Source organism: Aspergillus flavus, chromosome 3 (genome assembly GCF_009017415.1).
Source record: "Aspergillus flavus chromosome 3, complete sequence".
NCBI lineage: Eukaryota > Fungi > Ascomycota > Eurotiomycetes > Eurotiales > Aspergillaceae > Aspergillus > Aspergillus flavus.
The window spans coordinates 1,513,282-1,533,263 of record NC_092407.1 but is presented as its reverse complement, the minus strand read 5'-3'; the positions used below and the strand labels follow the sequence as shown (position 1 = coordinate 1,533,263).

The window sequence follows — 19,982 nt, the reverse complement described above, 5'->3', positions numbered from 1 at the left end:
CCAATCGAAAAGTGAAGCATTGGAATCATGCAAAAAGAAAAGTGAGATTTGCAGCCTGAGCGCAAGAAAAAACCCCTCTTGGCCTGTTTGATGAGTTGGCATGCCAGCCTTATATATGCAGCAAGGGATGAATCACAATTCTGCCCAAAGAATACAGACACACAACTCTCACCAGGAACCCTGAGAGGCAGACATCATGGGGCTTCAGGATATCTGTGTTGAAACTGTTGTGACGATACTAAGGTCGCTCGATGTGCAGGATATACTGAATCTAAGATGTGTCTGCCGTAAGCATCACACTGCCCTAGCCGCTGAGACCAATCAAACTCATCGGTGCATGAACTTCATATCTAGGTTACATGAACCAGATCGTCCTGGGCAACATGCTCTACATCGGGCAATACAACCTGACTATGAATGACCGGCTCTGGTCACGACTTTTGTACGAGAAAATCGCGCATGATGTATCCAGTCACGAAAGCATGTCACGGATCTTATCGCGCTTACGGTCGCTGTCGACTGCACAATGCTGCGCAGAAGACTGTGCCCAGGCTATAAGTACTGCCTTGATCTCATACAAGGGCCGCGCTTGGGTTGCACAGAATCTGAAAAGTGTCATGCATTGGGCTGAAAGTATGGATGATTTTGGCATCATGGTGTTAGGCGCCTGGCTTGGCTTGAGGGACCTTGTAAGGGTGCTTCTGGGCAACGGAGTACTGGGTGATAAGAGTCACGAATACCTGGGCAGTGCCATGTATGCTGCTGCATTCAATAATGATGAGCTCCTGGTAGAGCTCCTCCTGGACCACGGTGCTGGTGCTTGGAAGATGGACGGTGTTTATGGCGATGCCTTACAACTCGCAGCCTATAAGGGGTCAAAGACCGTAGTACGACGTCTTTTGGAAACCCGCGTATCTAAAGAGGCATCTCCCAACACTTACGGGTATGGACCATATGGTAGCCCTCTGGGAGCGGCGGCTGCAGCGGGACATGACGATATTGTTCGACTCTGTCTGAAATGGCATAGGGATCCAAGACAGCTAGGTCCTCATCTACGGACTCCATTATTCTACGCAGCAAGAAGCGGAAGGGCCGGAGCTGCTAAGATACTCTTAGACGGTGGGGAGATGAGACCTAATTTAGATGATGACTTCAACGATACCCCATTGAGTGTCGCTGTGGAGTATAATCACGAAGACGTTGTTTCTGTACTCCTGAGCAGCGACAAAGTTAGAGCCGATTACTCAGGAGTACAACATGGCAAGCTGACCCCGCTCCAGACCGCGGTCGTAAAAGGGTACACGAATATCGTCCGGATGCTCTTACCTCGTTGTCATGTTGAAGTCGGAGAACAGGAGGATAAGAAATCTCCAATCATCATGGCTGCGCTGAAAGGCAATACGGAGATAGTGAACCTGTTCCTTACAAAGGATAAAGCCCCCTATGTACAACACTTTCTTCCATGGGTGGCGTCTCGCGGCCTTACTAAGATGGTCAAACTGGCATTGGACTCACAGATATTCGATCCAAATAGCCATGATGCGGAGTTCAGGACCGCTCTACATCATGCAGTAGGCCGGCGTCATTACGACCTGGTAAAACTCCTGCTTCAGCACAACGACACGAGTCCAAATCGCGAGGATCGCGAAGGCCGAACTCCACTGATACTCGCAATAGAGAGCGGAGACCAGTTCCTATTCCGCCTTCTGTTAGACGATCCAAGGACGTGTATCGGCATTAGCAATTTTGAGGGCATGACCCCACTTCATGTTGCATGTAAACACGGATTATCAACTTTCGTGGCAAGTATACTGGCCCGAGAAGATGTGAACGTAAACGCCCTAGACGAGCACAGGGAAACACCATTCTATCATGCCGTTGTCTCCAAAAGCGCAGACACAATACAATTAATGCTCGAAAACGAGAACACTGATCCTAATCAGCCAGATAACAACCAAGGGGAGACACCCCTGTATATAGCCGTCAGGGACGGTCGCTGCGAGCTAGCTATGATGCTTATCCAGAGATACAATGCATGCCCGAACTGCTGGTGTGTCGAATACCTAGCAACGCCGTTAATGATCGCGGCTGCTCGCGGTGATCTTGACCTCATGTCTGTCTTATTAGAAAAGACACTGGATATAAACGTACCGAACAACCGTGGACGCACTGCGCTTGGTATTGCAGCATCCCACGCGCAAGCAGAAGCTGCACTCATGCTTCTTCAGCATCCCGATATCGACGTACATCATCAGGCCGTAGACGGGACGACGGTTTTCTTAATGGCGGCTCGTGGAGGCCATCTGGACATTCTGATAGATCTGTTAGCCAAGGGTGCTCATCCCGGTATTGCCAACTCTATGGGAGAGACACCTATCTACGTCGCTTCAGAGAATGGCCACTATGAGGCTGTTATGCTGCTACTAGAGCGGACCGATGTGTTCCCCGATCAACCCACATATTACCATGAAACGCCATTGTCAGTGGCGGCCCGCAGGGGGTACGTAAGTATAGTGCGCCTGTTACTCGAACAAGGGGGTGTAGATTTCAATCCGGACTGTCCGTGGTCTCAGAAACTGCTCTCCATGGTCAATAAGTCGACCATTATGGAACTTCTACTGGATGCTAGTGAGAGATTCGTGGAGGTGCCCTAATGGCGGCGTACTTATTTCGGGATAGTGTTTACTGGTAACTAGGTATGACAGCTAAGGATAACAGTTGATATTTAGGATAGTAAAGGCTCTTAATATGTTCTTAACCGGTTCCAAGATAGAGTCTACGCGAGCCGTGGTAGCATATGTTAGTTTGTAGTTATTCCCAGGCTTTGCGGCACTTTCTTTCCTATTAATTACATACTTACTCACAAGAGAGCTATGTCAGATGCCAAAAGTTAAATCTCAAAAAGAATAAATACAGGTTAGATACGCATAGAACTCACACCTATTCTTAGCTCCCTGCCTAGCGGGTAATTCTTCATATACTGAACCCCCCAAGCCATAAAGCATAACTGCCACAGACTCACTCAGCTATACCCTCTCTGCGCATAATAATACCTCCCAACTCTAAATCCGAGTATAAGAACTATCCGATATATTGACCCCTAGACAAGCCTAACCCAACCCAACCCAGAACAAATCTCCCTCACATTCACAGATGCCCAAGATCCCAATACATCAACCCAACAAACACACATATGAATAAATCACAACCTCACCATATCCAACCCGCCGAGTCTTAAAACAGCAAGTAGTAACACGCACTCGTGGAAAATTATAATCCAATGATCGGCAGTTACATTATGAAGGATTTTAATGAAGAGGCTTGGTATCCCCGAGGGTAAATGTGGAGCGCTAGTCCGTATTTGGTAGTTGACCCCGGATTCAAACAACGGCCTGGCTGGGTCCACGTTTCGGCAGACCTAGAGGGGTATGTTATGTAAATAAGTTTAGGTGGCGGTAGTGGATTTGAGTAGTTTCTCATGGGAACGGCGTTTGAGGTCTGGTAAGTGGATTTTGAGTGAGGTTGGAGTGTGTTCTCCATATCGAGTGTGGTGGATGTGATGTGGTTTTGGGAGATTGCACTGGTATGGATGGGGTGTGTTCTTTGGTAGCTGGGCTATGTGCAGTTGTCTAGAGCCATGGGTTGGATTTGGATAGGGGAAAGTTGGAGATTAGATGTGGTTAGAATTTGAGAATAGTATTTCGAATGCTTTTTATATATGTACATACATGAAACTGGCCAAAGGAGTGACAAAAACAGTAGCAGAATCGACAGATCTAAACTAAGAATCAAGAAGTGAATATAGGTACATTATAGAAATCCGATAGCATAGAGCAGCCGAGCATCAGTAGCAGGATAGCCTTCCCTTATACTACGTGATTACATACTCAACCTAGGAAGCTCCATCATCAGCAGTAACTGCCGAAATCAGTACGGAGTTTGCTGATGGAACCACTCCATAATGAGCTCCACCTGAGCCTTCTTAGCAATGGGGACGTTTCCAAACGCATTGCCGAGCTCCATGACAACCTGGGTACCATTGGCGCTGTTGGGGCTCCAGCGCGGCAGCGAGCCGCTGCCAGTGTAAGATCCACCCTCGTTGGGATCGAGCGTCTTTGCAAAGTTAGCCCAGTAGGCAGACATCTTCTCCTGGATGGCATAATCCTGCTCGGTGAAAGGGTATCTATCGGCATTGGCGTAGAGAGCATTCAGTGCATACATAATTTCAGACTGGTGGAAGGCACCCTGGTCTTGGCCTGGTGGGGCGTGGGTCCAGTAGTAGGTGTAGAACGAGGAGGAGGCGGACTTGTACCAGTCGGTGGCGTAGGCCCAGGAGCCAATGAGGGAGGTATCGCGGGCAGCTGCGTTCCAAGCTCTATCTGCGGTGCTTGCGTTGCCGTGGTCGGGGTATAGCTGGAAATAACGGCTGGATAGATTACCGTATTTGAGAGTGGAATAGGACTCGTATTCCTCTACGGTGTAGTCGGTGGTTGTTGAGGCGCCTGACTCGTCTTTGGTGTTGCCTGTTATGACGGGGACGTCGTTCGCGGGGCCGTTGATAAGTGTCTCCAGGTATGTGGAGGGAAGGACGTAGTTGTCTAGGACGGGCTTGAAAATGAGAGGGTAACCAGCAGAGAGTGCGGTGATTGGATCAATCCATGTGTCGTTGACGCGGTCCTGAGAGCCGATCAGGAGTTCCTCCATGGAAAGCGTGCGCAGTTCCTTGATGCTGGAGACATTGTGGAAGGTAGTATAGTTGACACCGTGCGTGATGGCAGCGGACATATTGACGTAAGAGGTCGCGAGGCCTGCAAGCAAAGGATCGTATGGATACCTGATACCTGACTCAGAGATGCCGCCATGGAAGTACCCCTTGAACAAAGGGCTATTGACGGCATGATAGACCTGGGAAGAACCGAAAGACTGGCCAGCGACGACTACGCGGTCCGGATCACCACCAAACTTGGCGATGTTTTTCTGGACCCATTTGAGGACCTCGAGCTGGTCGAGGACACCATAGTTTCCAGATGTATTGTGACCGGTCAGCTGGAGACCTTCGGCGTTGAGCTCAGGATGAGCGAGGTAACCGAATGCATCGTCGCGACGGTTGAAGGTAATGAGGATGACGTCCTTCAAGGCCATTCCACCGCCGTACCACCAGGCATCATTGCTGGTCTCGTCAGAGCCCTGGTTCCAGACCATAACAGGGAGCTTGGCGTCCGCAGAGGCGGCATTGGTCCAGAGGTTCAGACTGAGGCAGTCTTCGCTGATATTGGATGCGTAGTTGCTGGGACAGGCAGGACCAAAGTCCGTCGCTTTCAGGGTTTCATTCCAGGGCTCACGGGGCTGTGGTGGCTTCCAGCGGTTCTGATACCCAGTGTCCGCAGCAAACGGGATACCCAAAAAGGCTGTCACGTTGGACTCGGAGACACCGAAGTATTTCTCGAGGGTAGACTCGTTGAAATACTTAAAGCCCTGAACGGGACCGTAATTCGTCTGGATGGTCTGATCCCAGAGCTGAGCTTGGGCAAACGCAGCGGTCACGGCCAGTGAGGCTAGGCTCTTTAACAAATGCGAAGCCATTCCGGAATATAGTAAGGGAAATCTGTAAGATAAAGATAGGCCGGGGATGATATCAGGAGCAAAAAAGTTCGAGATCTTCCCAGATATATATACTTGGACATCGCACCCACAACACTGGCTTTACATATTTAGATGCCTAGCAGACAATCTAATCAGAGATTCAAGCTCCACGGCAGAACGCGTCAGAGATACTTGATTCTTAAGTTCATGTCCACCTTCTAAGGATGTTTTTGGCCATTATCTCCGACCATCGACACTCAGTCTTGGTGGATGTCCGAATGGACAACGTCAACTTGATATGATTTCGGGTGAGTTCATTTTGGTTCTCCGGGGAAGGACATGGTCTATACCAAAATAGTAACATCAGATAACCTTCTCGCCGTTTCTTTCCTGAAGAAGGAAGTGGAGAGAGAGCTTATTGTTACGCAACTGGAATGGGGATCGTCCTGCCTCGGCCCTTGTCGATCTGGCCGTGAAGTAATGCATTTATATTCTGCCCTGCCGGTCAGGGTTGTGATATGCAGCCCATTACAGGGCCCAGACTGTCGCTTGAACGTTTCCCAGGGATGTAAGGATTGTTCATCTTTTACCATAACACACGAGAAGCTTTCGCGTAATATGCCAATGCCAATGCTCAAATATGGGCCAACGTGCGCAAGCAATACGAACTTTCGAAGGAGTTTTCGGCGATATCGATAATCATGGTGGGCCTGTATTACCTAGTCAGGGAATTAAGGCCGATGCCAAGTAGAAAACAAATCGTTCTTAACCTTGTATTTGACTGTATGAGGACCTGGTATTTTGTTTCGTTTATTGTTATAATATTAATGGCCTTTTCTTATATTATCTAGGGCTAAATGAGATACACATAGAGGAATGCAATGTACCCTGTACTAGATTATCTCTTGAAATGCACAATTCATGATCTCTATGGATTTATTCTGGTTATTCCGTATTGATACGGAATCGGAATAAGCCAACGTTTTGGCCGGGAGGCGATGGAAGGACCCTCGACCAATCAAGGGTCAGTCCCACTTCGTCTTCAATCGCCTTGCTGGACTTCTTCTTCTTCGTCTTTTTCTTGTCCACCCCCGACATGCCAGAGAAATTGACCATGACTTCACGGCGGTACGCCTTTTCTTCATCAGTGACACCATACCTGGACGATGGTAATCACAAATCCGATAAATCCTCCTCGCAGACTTAAGAGGAAGAGAGTCGGCGTTGCGTGTAATACTTGTCGATCACTAAAGATACGCTGTGACGGAGTCCGACCCCATTGCGGTACTTGCCAACGCCGCCGGGATCGCTGTATATTTAAAGATGACGATCTGCGTCTACCCAGGTGCGGCTATTTTTCCTTCATTCAACAGGGGCGAACGGGGCACTGACACTGCGAAAGAGATGGCGGGAGCCCTGGCACGCGAGAGGATGTAATAGTGATACCTCCCTCGCAACTGGATTATGGACCTCTATGTCATGAATCCGCATCCTCCGCGTCTTCTGTCACAACTAGAGGCACGACACATGACCGGGATGACGCTGGCGTGACAGCCATGGGCTTAACTGTCGGTCCACTGGACAGGGACCAGAACACAAGTAGAGAATTCTTCGGCGACTCGTCGACAGTGGCTTTTATACAGCAGTTGCAGCAGTCTATCCCACCAACTATCACTGGGCCACGTTCTGGCCACGAGGCGCCCTGTCGCTCAATCGACCTGCACAATTATGATAGGCACCCCAAGCTCTCAACTGAACCTAGCCCATCGGTAGAGCTTCTCCCCCCACGTCCATTAGCTGACCATTTGGTCGACTGCTATTTCTCTAAGATACATACACTTTACCCTTTCGTGCATAAAGACGCTTTCTTTAGTGCATACAGGTCGCTATGGGTGCCTGCGGAGTCTAGTCGAAGCACAAACACAGTTCATGGTCTGGGCATAGGAGACATAACTGTCAATCACACCACTTTCCACTGCGCATTGAACGCCATATTTGCTCTAGGATGTCAGTTCTCCAACGTAGTGCAGACACAGCGAGAAACTACGTCAGAAGCTTTTTATCGTCGTTGCAAGCCGGTTTTAGATTTGGAATTTCTTGAAGGGGGAGATTTAGCTGTGTGCCAAACTCTCTTGCTCATCACACATTACTTGCAATGCTCAAGAACTCCCAGTCGTTGCTGGCATGTTATAGGCATGGCATGCCGGCTTGCCCAAGCACTGGGACTGCACTCAGACCTCGGCAATGAACGTCGATCATTTGCCGAAATCCAGCTTAGGCGGAGGGTATGGCATGGCTGTGTAATGCTTGACCTGTACGGTATCTTCTATCTGGTCCCTGTATACCATTGCTAACTCAAACCTGGTCAACTATATAGAGCCATTAGCACAATACTGGGACGCCCGGCAATGATTGCCCAAAAGCCAGTTACGCCTCTGCCTGAGGCCATTGATGATTGCTATCTATCAGCGGGTGCTCCAACTTGTAAACAACCGCCCCGTGTGCTATCGCGTGTTACATGGTTCATTGAGACACTTAAGCTGTACGATACGCTGCGCAAGATCCTGAAATCATTGTATGATAATGCAGGGCCAACGGAAGCGGGTAACCATATGCCGGCCGGAAATACTCGGCAGATTCAGAACATTATAGAGATCGATGCAGACCTCGAGAATTTCAAGACCAAACTACCAGAAGCTCTCATGTGGGATCATGAAGTTTTACGTGACGGTCCAGACAACTTCCAAAGAGAAAAGTGCTTGCTTCGAGCAAGGTATGCAGAAATGACAGCCTGCGATTAGGATATATTACTAATGTACGGTGATAGATATTCATATTTGAAGATTCTCCTATACCGGCCTATCCTCGCTCAGACCCTCCGCAACAGTAATGCAACGTTGTGTAGTGAAAGCAATGACTCTACCCATCAGGCTCCACTCCACTCCAGAGTTAATCTGGACTGTTCCATATACTGCGTCAATGCGGCCATTGATCTTATTTCCTTAGTACATCAGACTTGCAACACTGACCTGTCCAGCGTCTGGTGTTACAACGTGTTTTGTAAGTATTCTAATGCAGTCCCGAAGGTTTTTCATACGCTATTACTGACAGGCCTTCATAGATGCATTTACTGCAGGGTCTGTCATCCTTCTTGCGGGGCTCTCTCAGTCGCTTGTAAATAATGTAACCCAGGAAGCTTTACAACAGTCTTGGCAGAAATGTCAGTCCGCGTTGAGCAAGCTAGGATTGTACAGCAGCACGGCGGAACGCTGTGCCGAGAACCTACGCACGATCAAAGAGAGGTGCTCTATCACTTTTCCGCACTCTGCGATGTCGACTACCAATATCCTGTCGCAGGAACAACCATCTGCCAATCAGTTCCCCACGTTTGAACAGCTGGATAACGACGGAAACGATGATCTAGTATCAGAGGGCACAGATTATCTGCCACTCACAGACGACCTCTTTCGCGATCTTGACTTTAACGAAGATACATTTTTTGACCCTTTCTGGTTCAGTTTACAGTTCTGAAACTATCATCAAATATCTCTATCTTTAATACCCTGAGAACATGCTACAACAACATGCGTCTCTTTTTATACCCCACCCTAAGAAGAAGAGAAAGGAAGGCGAAAGAAAGTTAGGAACGATTGGGTGTACACTAGGACCCCAGTATACGTCGATGTGCGGATCCCTATTGCTAATTGCCTAGAACGAAGCTGTTGAAGAAACCTTCAACAGTCTCAATTTCCTCCAGGGCTGTGGCGTATCCAAGAATGCCGTCCGGTCTGAGAATTGCTACCCCACCACTGCTGGTGGAAATGGTATATGCAGCGTGGGCTGATCGGTCGGAATCATAATATGCGTGACCAATCCTAGGAATTGCAAAGACCTGGTCACCTTCAGTGATACTATGGGCAATCAAAGTAAAGCACCGGACCATGCCTTTAGGGAGATTTTCAAGTGATACGGTCAGCTTCTTCATCGATAAAGCCAATGTCTCCCGGGTGAGCGTAGGCTGTCCGGCGAATATGAGAATAGACCACATTCCAGTATTTCTGGTAAGTAGGAAAAGCCGAACCGGGATACGGGAGCCGGGTGCATAGACCAGAGCATCTGGTGCTCTCCAGCCAGCTGAAACCATTCCGGTAGACGGAGCTTTGTTAATGATGCTTTCATTGTAGTGAATTCCCAGTCCGATGTTGAATTGGATTGACTCGTCAAAGAGCTTAGTAAATAGCTCGTTCGCATCGGCATATAGACCCTTGTGGGTATCTGGAATCTGCCCAGAAATAGTTGCCGAGAATGCTTTGTCCAGCTCAATGAGATGCTGCGCTGCCAGGCGTCGCTCGTTGTCATATGTTCGGAGCATGTCGGTGCTATACCAGCCTTTCACTACACCTCCCAATTTCCAGGCCAAATTGACTGCATCGTGGACGCCAGTATTCATACCTTGTGCGGCACCAGAGGAATGTGTATGGCAAGCGTCGCCTGCCAGCAGGATACGATCGTTGGCGAAGAAGGTATCAGCAACTCGTTGATTTATGCTGTTATTGATCTTTCAGTGAAAACCCAGAAGGTAGTAGAGATAAGGGCACGTGGCCTACCTGTATAGCGTCCACCAGTCGACTTTCTCGATCTCTAATAAGAATGGCTCCATCGACTTGACAGCTTCTTCCTTAGCTTGTTCTTCTGTAAGCGAGTTTCCATATTTCGCTAGCATTTCAGCTGTCATTGCGAAACCTATGCGTTTCATGCCGTGGTCGAGTTGAACCCAAAGGACGTTCCCGTGGCTCTTCGACTCTATAGACGCAAAACCAAGATCCGCATCCGGCATATTGGTCTTGAATTGCCCATCAATCCGAACCCACTTAAAGTCCGTGCGATCACCCTCAAATGGGATATTTGATAAGCGTCTGACAAGTGAGTGTCCACCATCGGCCCCGACAATAAATTTGCTGTAAAACGTTAGAACGCCTACTAACATGTATGGACAGGTCAGACTCACCTGTACACAGTCAGATCTTCACCCCCACCAACCTGGCGAATTTGTGAGGTCACTTTATGGTCACCCTCACTCTGGCTACCCACAGTGAAGTCTTCTAGTGCCCAGCCGATGTACGCTCGACCTCCCATCTCCAGATAAGTATCGCGAATCACATTTTCGGAATATTTCTGCCGGATATTCAGGCAATAGTCCAAGTATGTGCCACTCATACGTTGGAACATCACATGCCAGCCTCGCGATGTCACCCGCTTGCCATCTTTGTACGTGACACTGTTACGGCCGATATATCCGATTTGGTTGAGCTCATCCAGGAGCTCAAGCTGGTCAAGCATTTCCAGTGTTCTGGGGTATAAGGTTGTTGCTCTGCCGTACATAGCTTGCTGTTCCTTGTCATGTTTCTCTACATCATTGCGTCAGTAACTGCATAGTAACGAGGAACAAGCCTTCACTCGCCAACAAGCACTGTATCCACGCCCTGTCTGGCAAGACCATAAGCTACGAGCAGGCCCACAGGTCCACCCCCAACAATTAAAACGTCCGTTTTGATATTTGTAGTCATTTTGGCCAACAATAGAAGTGAATAAGAAGAAATACGTATGTATAAACGCGGTATATGTCACCTTTAGTCTAGAAGATTTGTTTCTTTCCCCTCCAAATAACGCCTACTGGTTCTTATATACATTCGACACCCCGGCTAACCGGCACAATAGTTGTACACTGGATGCCGATTTCCGTCAGCCAGACTCATATACGTACCACCTGGAAGGGCATGTGGCTTATTGTTCTTTACCGACGCTCCTATATTTCCTAATCAGGAGGACCACGTATGTATCGCTTCGTATCGGAATCAAATATACGTGTGTCATGAAATGGTGAATAGGGGTAAAATATGTATCGGAAAGTAACGGTATGTGGGTCTATACCGGATGAGAATGTAGCCTTTCTGGAGTTCTAAATGCGTGTCGTACATCGACAGGGCATCTTGCTATTTTATTTCATTACCGAAGTCAGGTCTTTGGTCCGAATTAGGGCTAGGAAAATATAGGGAGAGCGCTGTAAAGTCAATCAATGTTACGGATTAGAATACATACATACTTCCGCAGTCATTTTGTAGTAGAACTCGATGCCGCCACTTTGAATGGGGGAAGTGGACCTGAGTCATACCTGACGTAACAACGGTATTCTCGCCTTTGGATTCGAATCCTGGTATTGGATGGCACCGGCGCCGCTAGCATCTATGGGTGATTTTCCACACCTTAGAGCCAATGCCAGATATACGGAAAAGGTGGTGCAAGGAGGGCTGTGCAGAAGCATGATACGTGATTTCGATGCCGGGTTCTCCCACTACATTTGATTGTTTTCCGTCCATCTTTGAGAAGTTAATGTAACCCGTTAAGCTTGACTTAGGAGCCAGTGTATTTGCCTGTGTCCACATTTCAGACAGTTGTAAAAGATAGTGCTTCCTTCATTGGCGCTCCTTAGCTGCACCTGAGAATAGGTCACGTCCTTAGAGGGGCATTTGACACAGTCGACTTCAATAGTAGGACCGGGGCCAAGTTCGTCACGCGTAGCCTTCTGGGTGAACGATTTCATCTTGTTCCTCAGCTTCGACAGAAAGTTTTCGGACACGGTGGTCTGCGTATGAAAGAACACAGTATCTATTCACGTATGACATGTTAGCCGATGGATTCAAAGGATTGGTAGACCTTACTCTTCGCAAGCTTCCCACACAGCTCACACTGCAAAGTTTCCTCGGGGCTCTCGTCGAGAAGACTGCCACAATCGTCACAGTATTGGACTACCCTACTGAAATGGTCTCTGAAAAAGGGATACAAAGACAGAAAGAAAGGAAAACAAATGACTACCTGATGAAACGAGGGATATGACGATTGAGATATCTACTTTTGTTGGTGCCTTCTTCACCTGAGCAGCTCAGACACAAGGCAATTCATAGAAGAATAAAAAGAAAAGAATGAAAATGAAAATGAAAAATAATTAACAGTAAAAGAGATTGGTCTTCTGCTAAGGCTATGAAAAGTAAATGACGTTATAAAATTGTTCTTAGACTCATATCTAGGGATTCTAGAGTACAAATTGCAACAAAACGGACTATTGCTTTACGGAAATAGTCGCGCTACTTACCATTGTAAACCGTCTATCAATGAAGAGATTATCTTACAACAAGGAATCATTGTCCTCCATCTGCCGGTGATTCAATTGACGATGAACCCTTTGGTTTGAGTGGCCAGTCATTCGATGCATGCATACACGCCAACAGACCGCCCACTCGTAAGACTCCCAATGAATAAATAGCCAGCTGCCTATAGGGCACCTTACCAGGTTCAGTGAACTCCGTGATGTGGGAACCTTTAACAAATTTCCGAAGAATTTGATGTTATGTAAAGGATGTGATTCCTTCCACTGTCTATAATTTATAAGTCGAGGAACTTAGTCTCTAGAACTTAGCTATTCTTCAAAACTGGATAAAGATTTCTTTACGTAGATCCCATATAGTTGTGTTATTGACTGCTTCGGTTTTAAGCAAGGGCTATACGCGGAACGCTACCCTATCTGAAGACTGAGCGTCCATGCCGCTTGGGACTTGGGCCTTGCCGATCGCGAGGATTGACAACAATTCACAAAGTCATTCATGAGAACTGACTTGAAGTGTTGACGAATTGCATAGCCATAACGACTTATGAGACGTGACAACTTCCGGTATTCCATATAAGCTGCCGTAGGCTCCGCGCATCTTGCATCGGTCTGTCCCCGCCTCTTCCTATACGTGCAATCACCAGTCACTCATCTTCATGTCGTAGGAAAGTATCATGGTTCGCCTCATGTCTCCGTTGGCGGCTCTAGCTGGAGCGACCGCCGCGTCGTGCCAGACTGATGACCAGAACCACGACTCGTACACCGGCTACACCCAGACGATCACCTACATCAAGCGGCACCCGGACTGGGCTCGCGAGGAATTCTGGACGCACTGGCAGACAGAGCATGCGCCCAAGGTTGCTCCCCTAGCAACCTATTTCAACATCACCCGTAACCAACAGGTATGGAGAGCGAACACTCATGAGTTAATGGTATCAGTTGACACGCCCTCAGATCCTAGTTGGAGGCATGATCCCCCCCACTGCAATGGGAGCAGACCAGCCTGCCAACACCACCCTTGTGAGCTTTGACGGCATCGCCATATTCCCGTACCTGAATCCCTCGGCTTTGACCGCGATGCTTTCTCATCCTTACTACATCGACATTGTTGAGAAGGATGAGGAAACGTTCATCGATAAGTCGGCCTATGGTGACGGAATGGTCACGACCTATGTCGGAAAGAACGTCGAGGTTGCTGACGAAGGTTCCAATGTCTGGGTCGGGGACGCCACGACGGCTGAGAAGTACCAGAAGCTTTTCGAGTCGTACCTTTGAAGGATGTGTGCAATTATACGTAGGTATGTTTCAATGGACTATTTGGGTGATTTCTGCATCCCATCTCGGCAGAATATGACTTTGTCGTATGTTCAGATATGTGCTTGATGTCAACGGTAGAAGGGGTCCTTACTATTCATATTCAGACTTGTCACTTATAGCTACCTATCTAAGACTAACCTTTTCAATTCCTAGATTATAGGCTGCAATCTGGATTGGATCCTATATCTAACCGGCCCAGGCCCGGGTTGGGGCGGAGAACCCGTGCCACTCTAGGTAGGCCAAAGTAGATAGAAAATTAGTATAACTACTTGTACATATGTATATGTATATATCTCTATATTCCAATCTAAATCTAAATCTAATCTATTAGAATATCTAAATATAATTCAGAAATTTAAGGGGTTGCTCAGACTAGGCAAGCAGGCGTTTTGGGTATACCCGAATCTATACCACAGTCGATTAAGGGCTAATGGTCGTCGTCGTCCTCCTCCATCTTCTCCTTCACTGGGTCAATGCCTTTCCCCTCAGAGATACACCACAACATAAGCCACCCAATGAAAGCCTCCATACCTAACGCCCACCACATAGCACCCACAATGTTATTTCGAAGGCCAGCAGCAAGTCCCCAGCCACTAATAACCGGAGCCAATGTCCGCGCAGCACTGGATATACTCTGTGCAACACCGTGTATTGTGCCAAGACTCGCTGGATCACCGACACAGTTGTTGACTAGAATGCTAGTCGCCGGAAGTACGAAGGTGCGGGAGACCGCCTGTAGTAATATGACAAATGTGAGAGCGGGCCAGAAAACCCATAATATGTTCGGGAGAAGCACCAAAAATGGCATCAGAATATATGAAACGGGTGAGAATGGCACAAAGGTGCGCAGTGACACGAGGGTTCCTAGCTTCCCTTGGAGACGGGGGTAGGCGAAGATTTGAAGAGGAAGGCCGGTCAAGCCGATGATAGCAGTGGCGAGGCCAACCTGTGCTGAGGGCAGACCAAGCCCTCCGCCAAAGTGGAAGATGCCAGTATGGCTCTCTGTGGGGACACGGGGAGTTGGTAAGAAGATGAATGTCATGGTCTGAACAGCATTGGTGTGAAAGGCAAGGAGGAAGTGGCAGAGAAGAGTAAGTAGGACATTGCGTGTCCAAAGCTGCCCTAACTTACGTCGTTGACGAAGCTTTAGTTTGAACGATGTGTCGGAAAATGTAGGGCTAGATGGTGCAGATACTAGATAAGTATCTCGGAGGATATAGTTTTCATCAGTTGCTCTACTGAGAGCGCGGGTGTATTGAGCTCGTCCGCCAGAAAATGCTTTAGCTAATCTCCGACCTAGTTCTCGTCCAGCGTCATGGCGGTATCGTGCTATCTCGTGTGTCTTGATATGGAGTCAGTATCTGATAATCGATAGATCTGAGAATTCTTACCTCATCTAGACCAAAGAACACCGCGAGAAAGGATATAAGGATAAAGATAGTACTCAAGATATTCGGCAACGCAAATGGCCACCTTTGCATCCACCAGACACCCTCTGTGCCGCCAAAGATAGAATGAGGTCCAAATAAACGGGGGAAATTCTGAACCGGATCGGCCAACGAACCTCCCATGGTAGGCCCAATAATCACGCCAAGATTGAAACACATGGGGAGCAACAGAAATGCTCGTGATTGAAATCTATCTCTGTCAGTGTGGTCTGAATGACTACAATATAGGGAACATACTTCTTCTCCACCGTGATCTCCGAGATTAGCGTGCTCATTACACCAAAATTACTATTCAATAGTCCACCCAGCGTTCGGAATATTACTGCAGTAGCCAAAGACCGCGAGAATCCGAATCCAAGATATGAGATCATTGTACCTAATAAGCCGATGAGAAGAACTCTCTTACGGCCCATGCAGTTGGCGTCAGCCAGCCGGCCCCACCATGCTGATGTCAAGAACTGCGCAGCAGGAAATATTCCCAGTACAATGCCGACCTGTGCGGAGATAGTCGAGTCCGGCAAGGACGAGTCAAATGACTTGAGCTGATGGAACAAGTACGCCTGCAGCGAGCTTTGTGTGAGTCCTTCTGACAACCGCGCCAATGTCAGGATTGCGAGCTGCCCCTTTCTGGGAAGCGAGCTCCAAGATGCTGGTTTTTCTGATTTCTCCGCCGCGGTATCAAGAGTATCATCGTGGTCGGTGCCGTTGTTGCTGTCATCTGTGTCTGCAGATTGCGAACGCCGGTGGTTTCCAATCAGAGGGGCGGATGCCAGCGCCTCAAGTCGTGCTGAGCCTAGACTGTAGGAGGAGGGCTCTTCGAACTGGCCCTCATGATGACCAAAGTCGGTATGTGGTGAATTGCCACCGCTCGCTTCGAGGCGGTATTGTTCCGTGAGCTCTTGTGAAGAGAGACCCATTAGCAAAGATGGGAATACTGAAGCAAAGGAGAGTATAACAATTTAGATCATCTGAAGTGTTTGAGCACCATGGTATAGGTGGTTGAGGAGAAAGTGAAATCATTAATCATGATCCTTCCTTATATTACCAGAAGCTCGTGCCTTGCAGTGGAATTATCCCTTTCACATTGTGGGTTTGCCCCTTGCAGTTGCATGCATGCCCTGGACTGAAAGCTGGAGCCTTCACCTACTGACTACCATAACTAAAATCACTTCTGTGATTGGCCAAAGGAAAGGTAGGTGTGTCTGATTGCTTCGTGGCATAGCAAATTTCAGTAAATGCTCACCGAGTGATATCAGTTCCAAGACGGAGTAAATCAACTACTCTATATTGACGGATATTGGATTTAAACCTTTCTAATTACAAGTCTATAAATAAAGTTAGACCAATCATCTTTCAACAAAGTATATGGTTTGAGAATAAGGAATCGTACCTAAGATGGCTCACGATTATCCTGTTGTATTAATCTATTGATTGACCTTTTCCCAGCAGGAAACACCAGCTAACAATAAATTTGGGATAACGCCCATCGTCATCTGGGACAAGAGGTGTGTACCCATATATAGCATGTTTTGAATCAAATATTTTGGTCATTTTGGGCTAATGGTTTGGCCTGCCCCACTCACTATATCTGCAGATCGCCCTACGCCCCCTTGCTGCTTGCCCCATCATTCTCATCGCAACACTCAATACCTCTCGTACTATTCACCTCGCCGAAAGCCCGAGGACGGATGGTGGAGACCCTAGACTCGGTGGCGAAGCTGTAATACTCGAAGCAAATGCCGAAGGATTGTGGCACGCTGTGATATACATTGCCCTCCAGCAGACCGGCATTCCGTACCCAAAACTGCAGCCCCGACAATGGAAGAAAATATTTACCGATTCGGAGCACGCTTCGAGGGCTAGGGGGTTGAATTCGACACCTTGCCCCGTACTTTACAAATGGAAAACGGACTGACCGAACGCCCAAATCACATTGCCCTTTCTCGTTATAGCGAGTTCGATGAGAGGACCCCAGTGGCGCCATGCATGGAGGAGGAGGCAGGCAATATTCTGCCTGCGGATTTGATGCCCCTTGCTAATAAGAGCAGACAGTATCATTACACCTGCCCCGTCCTCAACTATCACTAGACGGTTTCAATCCCTTACCATTGTCCCATGGCTGGGTACTGGGCAGCTCATCGGGTTGGCGGCGATGCAGCCATTGACTGGAGAGCTCAGCGACATCTTCGGTCGGGAAGTAAGTTCTATCTTTGCGACTTTTCTCTTTACAATAGGGAGCCTGCTTCGCCGATTCTCCACATCGCACGAGATGATTAGCCTTGGTCGAGTCATTACTGGGGTAATTGGGGGTGGCTGTACGTCTATTGCAATGTTTATCTTCGCGGATAGAATGCTTCCAGGGTATAAGGGGATATGGCACAGTGTATCTATCTACGGATTGACTATTGCTGGTTCCATAATATTAGTCGTGTCTCTAGCTTTATTTCTCGTTTATGGGAATAGGGAATGCCATGGGCAGGTCACACTCATTCAGATGGCAATGCTTCTTTTGGCTACATTTCCTATGGTTGAGCTCCAGTGGGCCAAGGAGCTATACAGCATACCAAAGATTCTGCAACCATTGCTCATTGGTTTCGGCTCAGAGGGATGTGTGACTCTCGCCTTGCCAACCTCCCCTCTGGCCCCCAGTATATCAGGTTTTTTTACAGCTTCAGCTACGGAGGGCTTCTGACCACCATGTTGCTGGCTTCACTCAATGCGGCCTCACAAGGTTTGCAGGTGAGATTGACCTTCACCTTGCATTCTAATCAATAAGATCTACGGTTGGACTATCAGTCGCTGATATTCTATATCGCAACGGAGGCAAGGCTACATGTTTGACATCGGTTCGACAGGGCAGCCTCACCTCCCCTAGTGCGACAATCAACTACCTACAGTTCCACATCGACGACTCTGACCCAAAGAGCGAGCCTTCGCAAGAGACCTTTATGTGCGCGCTGCATGGTACCCCTTAACTTGCGCTCGGCTTTGCGGTTATTGGATTCATCTGCGCCTCATGCATCAAAAACTACAAGCTAAGATCTACAGGAGTGATGCTGGGAACAAGGTTTGAATGGGGCTGCGAACCAGCTTAAGTGTGGAGAATAACCTCTTATAAGCGGAAGAGATGGAGTTTGCCTTGAGACATTATGTACAAAAGCCCTGATAGTCCCGAGCATCTAGAATTTACTCTGACATGCCCTTATCATCTTCATCTCAGGGGCAAGAAAGTTGATTCCGCTTTCAGCTCCACCAGTATTCAATATCTAGATCCTTTAAGGGATCCGACGATGATGTCCAGCTGCCATTGGAATGGCGTACAAGAGAAGCATCCGGACTTGAGCCAACGATCCCAGGTCTCATTCCTCCCCGACCAGATCCGAGAGGGCTGGGATCCAGTTAGTATTGTGTCTGAGGTAGGAATAACTGAAAATAATCACAAGACCTGTAATTAAACTGATGAGCTAACACAGGTGATACAGGTGATACCTTCGTTGGTCGAATGCACCCTCCGGTGCAAATATCGATGAAAATTTTCCCTCTACGACCCATTCTCACGACGCAATTGACAACTCGATTTTGCGTAATCTTACAGCGTCTGAGCCAACACCTCAGTTGAATAGTTAATGTCTTTGTACGCTTCATTGAGCTGGCTATAGGGACACATCCACTTGCAGTCCAACACGTCCACTGTTTCCCCGCCCACTAGACTCCGCATTGGGCCTCACCATGCCACCTTTGGTGCATAAACATTGCATTTATAGAGAATAGCACAGAGCGTTAAGCATATGAAGAGTGCAAGCACCATGATCCATTCACAAATCAGCGCTGGTCTGAAAACGTTTCACTAACGAGCTGATGTATAGATGGACGGGTACGTCTTGCCACAACGCAAAGCCGACGAGACTTGTATCCTTCGTTCTGTTATCTAAACCCACCATTCCTCACCAACCTGTATGAGAGTACAGTTAGACAGACCTTATATCATGAGGAACTGAGTTAACCTCGAACAATGGGCTCAATCGCTGTCCAAAGCCCCTCGCTCTCATGATCCTGTAATCACAGAAAAGCCTTGGGTCCCAGTTCCCTCAAAGCCTCGTTATGTTCGAAGCCAATGGACCTTTAACAACGTGAGGCATAATGGTATCCCTCACCGTACCATGTATTGGGAAGCCAGAAATCCACGACAGGTCTATAGTTACTATCCCGTTACTACATAGATGTCTGCGAACATGAGCTTGATTCTACCCTTGATAGCTATGGGTTTCGGTTTTATTTCTATAAAAAGTAAGCAAAAAATGCTCTTTTTAATTGTGAAGAAGTTAAACAGAACTCTTAGCCTTAAGATAGAACAGCCTATAGCGAATATATAAATATACTAAGATACCTGACTATAGAATAATACGATAAAAGATAAACTTACCAATCATAGTATAGGAGCTCCTTGATTTTTTAATGTAAATTATCTTACC

At 47.7% G+C, this 19,982-nt stretch overlaps 8 protein-coding genes across 8 annotated transcripts; 4 read left to right on the top strand and 4 right to left on the bottom strand.

Moving 5' to 3' along the window:
* Nucleotides 1–196: 196 nt before the first annotated feature.
* Nucleotides 197–2,654, top strand: F9C07_2065703 (ankyrin; the record flags this gene model as incomplete). The annotated part of the gene is made up of 3 exons (XM_071508706.1): nt 197–287; nt 355–2,504; nt 2,574–2,654. 3 exons carry the CDS (start codon nt 197–199, stop codon nt 2,652–2,654), a joined length of 2,322 nt encoding a protein of 773 aa, XP_071364925.1.
* An 851-nt stretch (nt 2,655–3,505) lies between these two features.
* On the bottom strand, nt 3,506–6,353 carry F9C07_2281754 (Alpha/Beta hydrolase protein). Its single transcript, XM_041285234.2, has one exon. The coding sequence runs from the start codon at nt 5,581–5,583 to the stop codon at nt 3,928–3,930; it is 1,656 nt and encodes a 551-aa protein (XP_041144353.1). The 5' UTR covers nt 5,584–6,353; the 3' UTR covers nt 3,506–3,927.
* Nucleotides 6,354–6,611: 258 nt separating this feature from the next.
* Nucleotides 6,612–11,324, top strand: F9C07_2149449 (fungal-specific transcription factor domain-containing protein). Its single transcript, XM_041290721.2, has 7 exons — nt 6,612–6,928; nt 6,986–7,897; nt 7,961–8,356; nt 8,411–8,643; nt 8,705–10,130; nt 10,191–10,506; nt 10,581–11,324. The coding sequence occupies exons 1-5, from the start codon at nt 6,750–6,752 to the stop codon at nt 9,112–9,114; spliced, it is 2,130 nt and encodes a 709-aa protein (XP_041144352.2). The 5' UTR covers nt 6,612–6,749; the 3' UTR covers nt 9,115–10,130; nt 10,191–10,506; nt 10,581–11,324.
* On the bottom strand, nt 9,284–11,150 carry F9C07_2064275 (pentachlorophenol 4-monooxygenase; the record flags this gene model as incomplete). Its single annotated transcript, XM_071508695.1, has 4 exons — nt 9,284–10,130; nt 10,191–10,541; nt 10,592–10,989; nt 11,049–11,150. The coding sequence occupies 4 exons, from the start codon at nt 11,148–11,150 to the stop codon at nt 9,284–9,286; spliced, it is 1,698 nt and encodes a 565-aa protein (XP_071364924.1).
* A 659-nt stretch (nt 11,325–11,983) lies between the features above and the next one.
* Nucleotides 11,984–12,793, bottom strand: F9C07_4705 (putative DNA-directed RNA polymerase; the record flags this gene model as incomplete). The annotated part of the gene is made up of 3 exons (XM_071511253.1): nt 11,984–12,249; nt 12,303–12,409; nt 12,771–12,793. The coding sequence occupies 3 exons, from the start codon at nt 12,791–12,793 to the stop codon at nt 11,984–11,986; spliced, it is 396 nt and encodes a 131-aa protein (XP_071364923.1).
* A 626-nt stretch (nt 12,794–13,419) lies between these two features.
* Nucleotides 13,420–14,020, top strand: F9C07_2281751 (EthD domain-containing protein; the record flags this gene model as incomplete). Its single annotated transcript, XM_041290720.1, has 2 exons — nt 13,420–13,647; nt 13,700–14,020. 2 exons carry the CDS (start codon nt 13,420–13,422, stop codon nt 14,018–14,020), a joined length of 549 nt encoding a protein of 182 aa, XP_041144350.1.
* Nucleotides 14,021–14,352: 332 nt separating this feature from the next.
* Nucleotides 14,353–16,500, bottom strand: F9C07_2281750 (tetracycline-efflux transporter). Its single transcript, XM_041290712.2, has 3 exons — nt 15,748–16,500; nt 15,454–15,700; nt 14,353–15,404 (listed from the first exon to the last, which is right to left on the bottom strand). The coding sequence occupies exons 1-3, from the start codon at nt 16,425–16,427 to the stop codon at nt 14,490–14,492; spliced, it is 1,842 nt and encodes a 613-aa protein (XP_041144349.1). The 5' UTR covers nt 16,428–16,500; the 3' UTR covers nt 14,353–14,489.
* A 1,044-nt stretch (nt 16,501–17,544) lies between these two features.
* F9C07_2281749 (uncharacterized protein) lies at nt 17,545–19,049 on the top strand. The gene is made up of 3 exons (XM_071510522.1): nt 17,545–17,940; nt 18,451–18,544; nt 18,984–19,049. The coding sequence occupies exons 1-3, from the start codon at nt 17,663–17,665 to the stop codon at nt 19,038–19,040; spliced, it is 429 nt and encodes a 142-aa protein (XP_071364922.1). The 5' UTR covers nt 17,545–17,662; the 3' UTR covers nt 19,041–19,049.
* The last annotated feature ends 933 nt before the right edge of the window (nt 19,050–19,982 follow it).

What these genes read in the sequence shown, in the direction of transcription:
- F9C07_2149449 (XM_041290721.2), top strand. Translation starts at nt 6,750, where the DNA reads ATGGTAATCACAAATCCGATAAATCCTCCTCGCAGACTTAAGAGGAAG. An exon ending in GACGATCTGCGTCTACCCAG is followed by an intron (nt 6,929 to 6,985) that starts GTGCGGCTATTT and finishes ACACTGCGAAAG; the next exon opens with AGATGGCGGGAGCCCTGGCA. An exon ending in GGCTGTGTAATGCTTGACCT is followed by an intron (nt 7,898 to 7,960) that starts GTACGGTATCTT and finishes TCAACTATATAG; the next exon opens with AGCCATTAGCACAATACTGG.
- F9C07_2281754 (XM_041285234.2), bottom strand. Translation starts at nt 5,583, where the DNA reads ATGGCTTCGCATTTGTTAAAGAGCCTAGCCTCACTGGCCGTGACCGCT.
- F9C07_2281749 (XM_071510522.1), top strand. Translation starts at nt 17,663, where the DNA reads ATGCAGCCATTGACTGGAGAGCTCAGCGACATCTTCGGTCGGGAAGTA. An exon ending in GGTTCCATAATATTAGTCGT is followed by an intron (nt 17,941 to 18,450) that starts GTCTCTAGCTTT and finishes AGCCTTCGCAAG; the next exon opens with AGACCTTTATGTGCGCGCTG. An exon ending in TCATGCATCAAAAACTACAA is followed by an intron (nt 18,545 to 18,983) that starts GCTAAGATCTAC and finishes GAGCTAACACAG; the next exon opens with GTGATACAGGTGATACCTTC.
- F9C07_2281750 (XM_041290712.2), bottom strand. Translation starts at nt 16,427, where the DNA reads ATGGGTCTCTCTTCACAAGAGCTCACGGAACAATACCGCCTCGAAGCG. An exon ending in GAGATCACGGTGGAGAAGAA is followed by an intron (nt 15,701 to 15,747) that starts GTATGTTCCCTA and finishes TGACAGAGATAG; the next exon opens with ATTTCAATCACGAGCATTTC. An exon ending in TGTTCTTTGGTCTAGATGAG is followed by an intron (nt 15,405 to 15,453) that starts GTAAGAATTCTC and finishes CTCCATATCAAG; the next exon opens with ACACACGAGATAGCACGATA.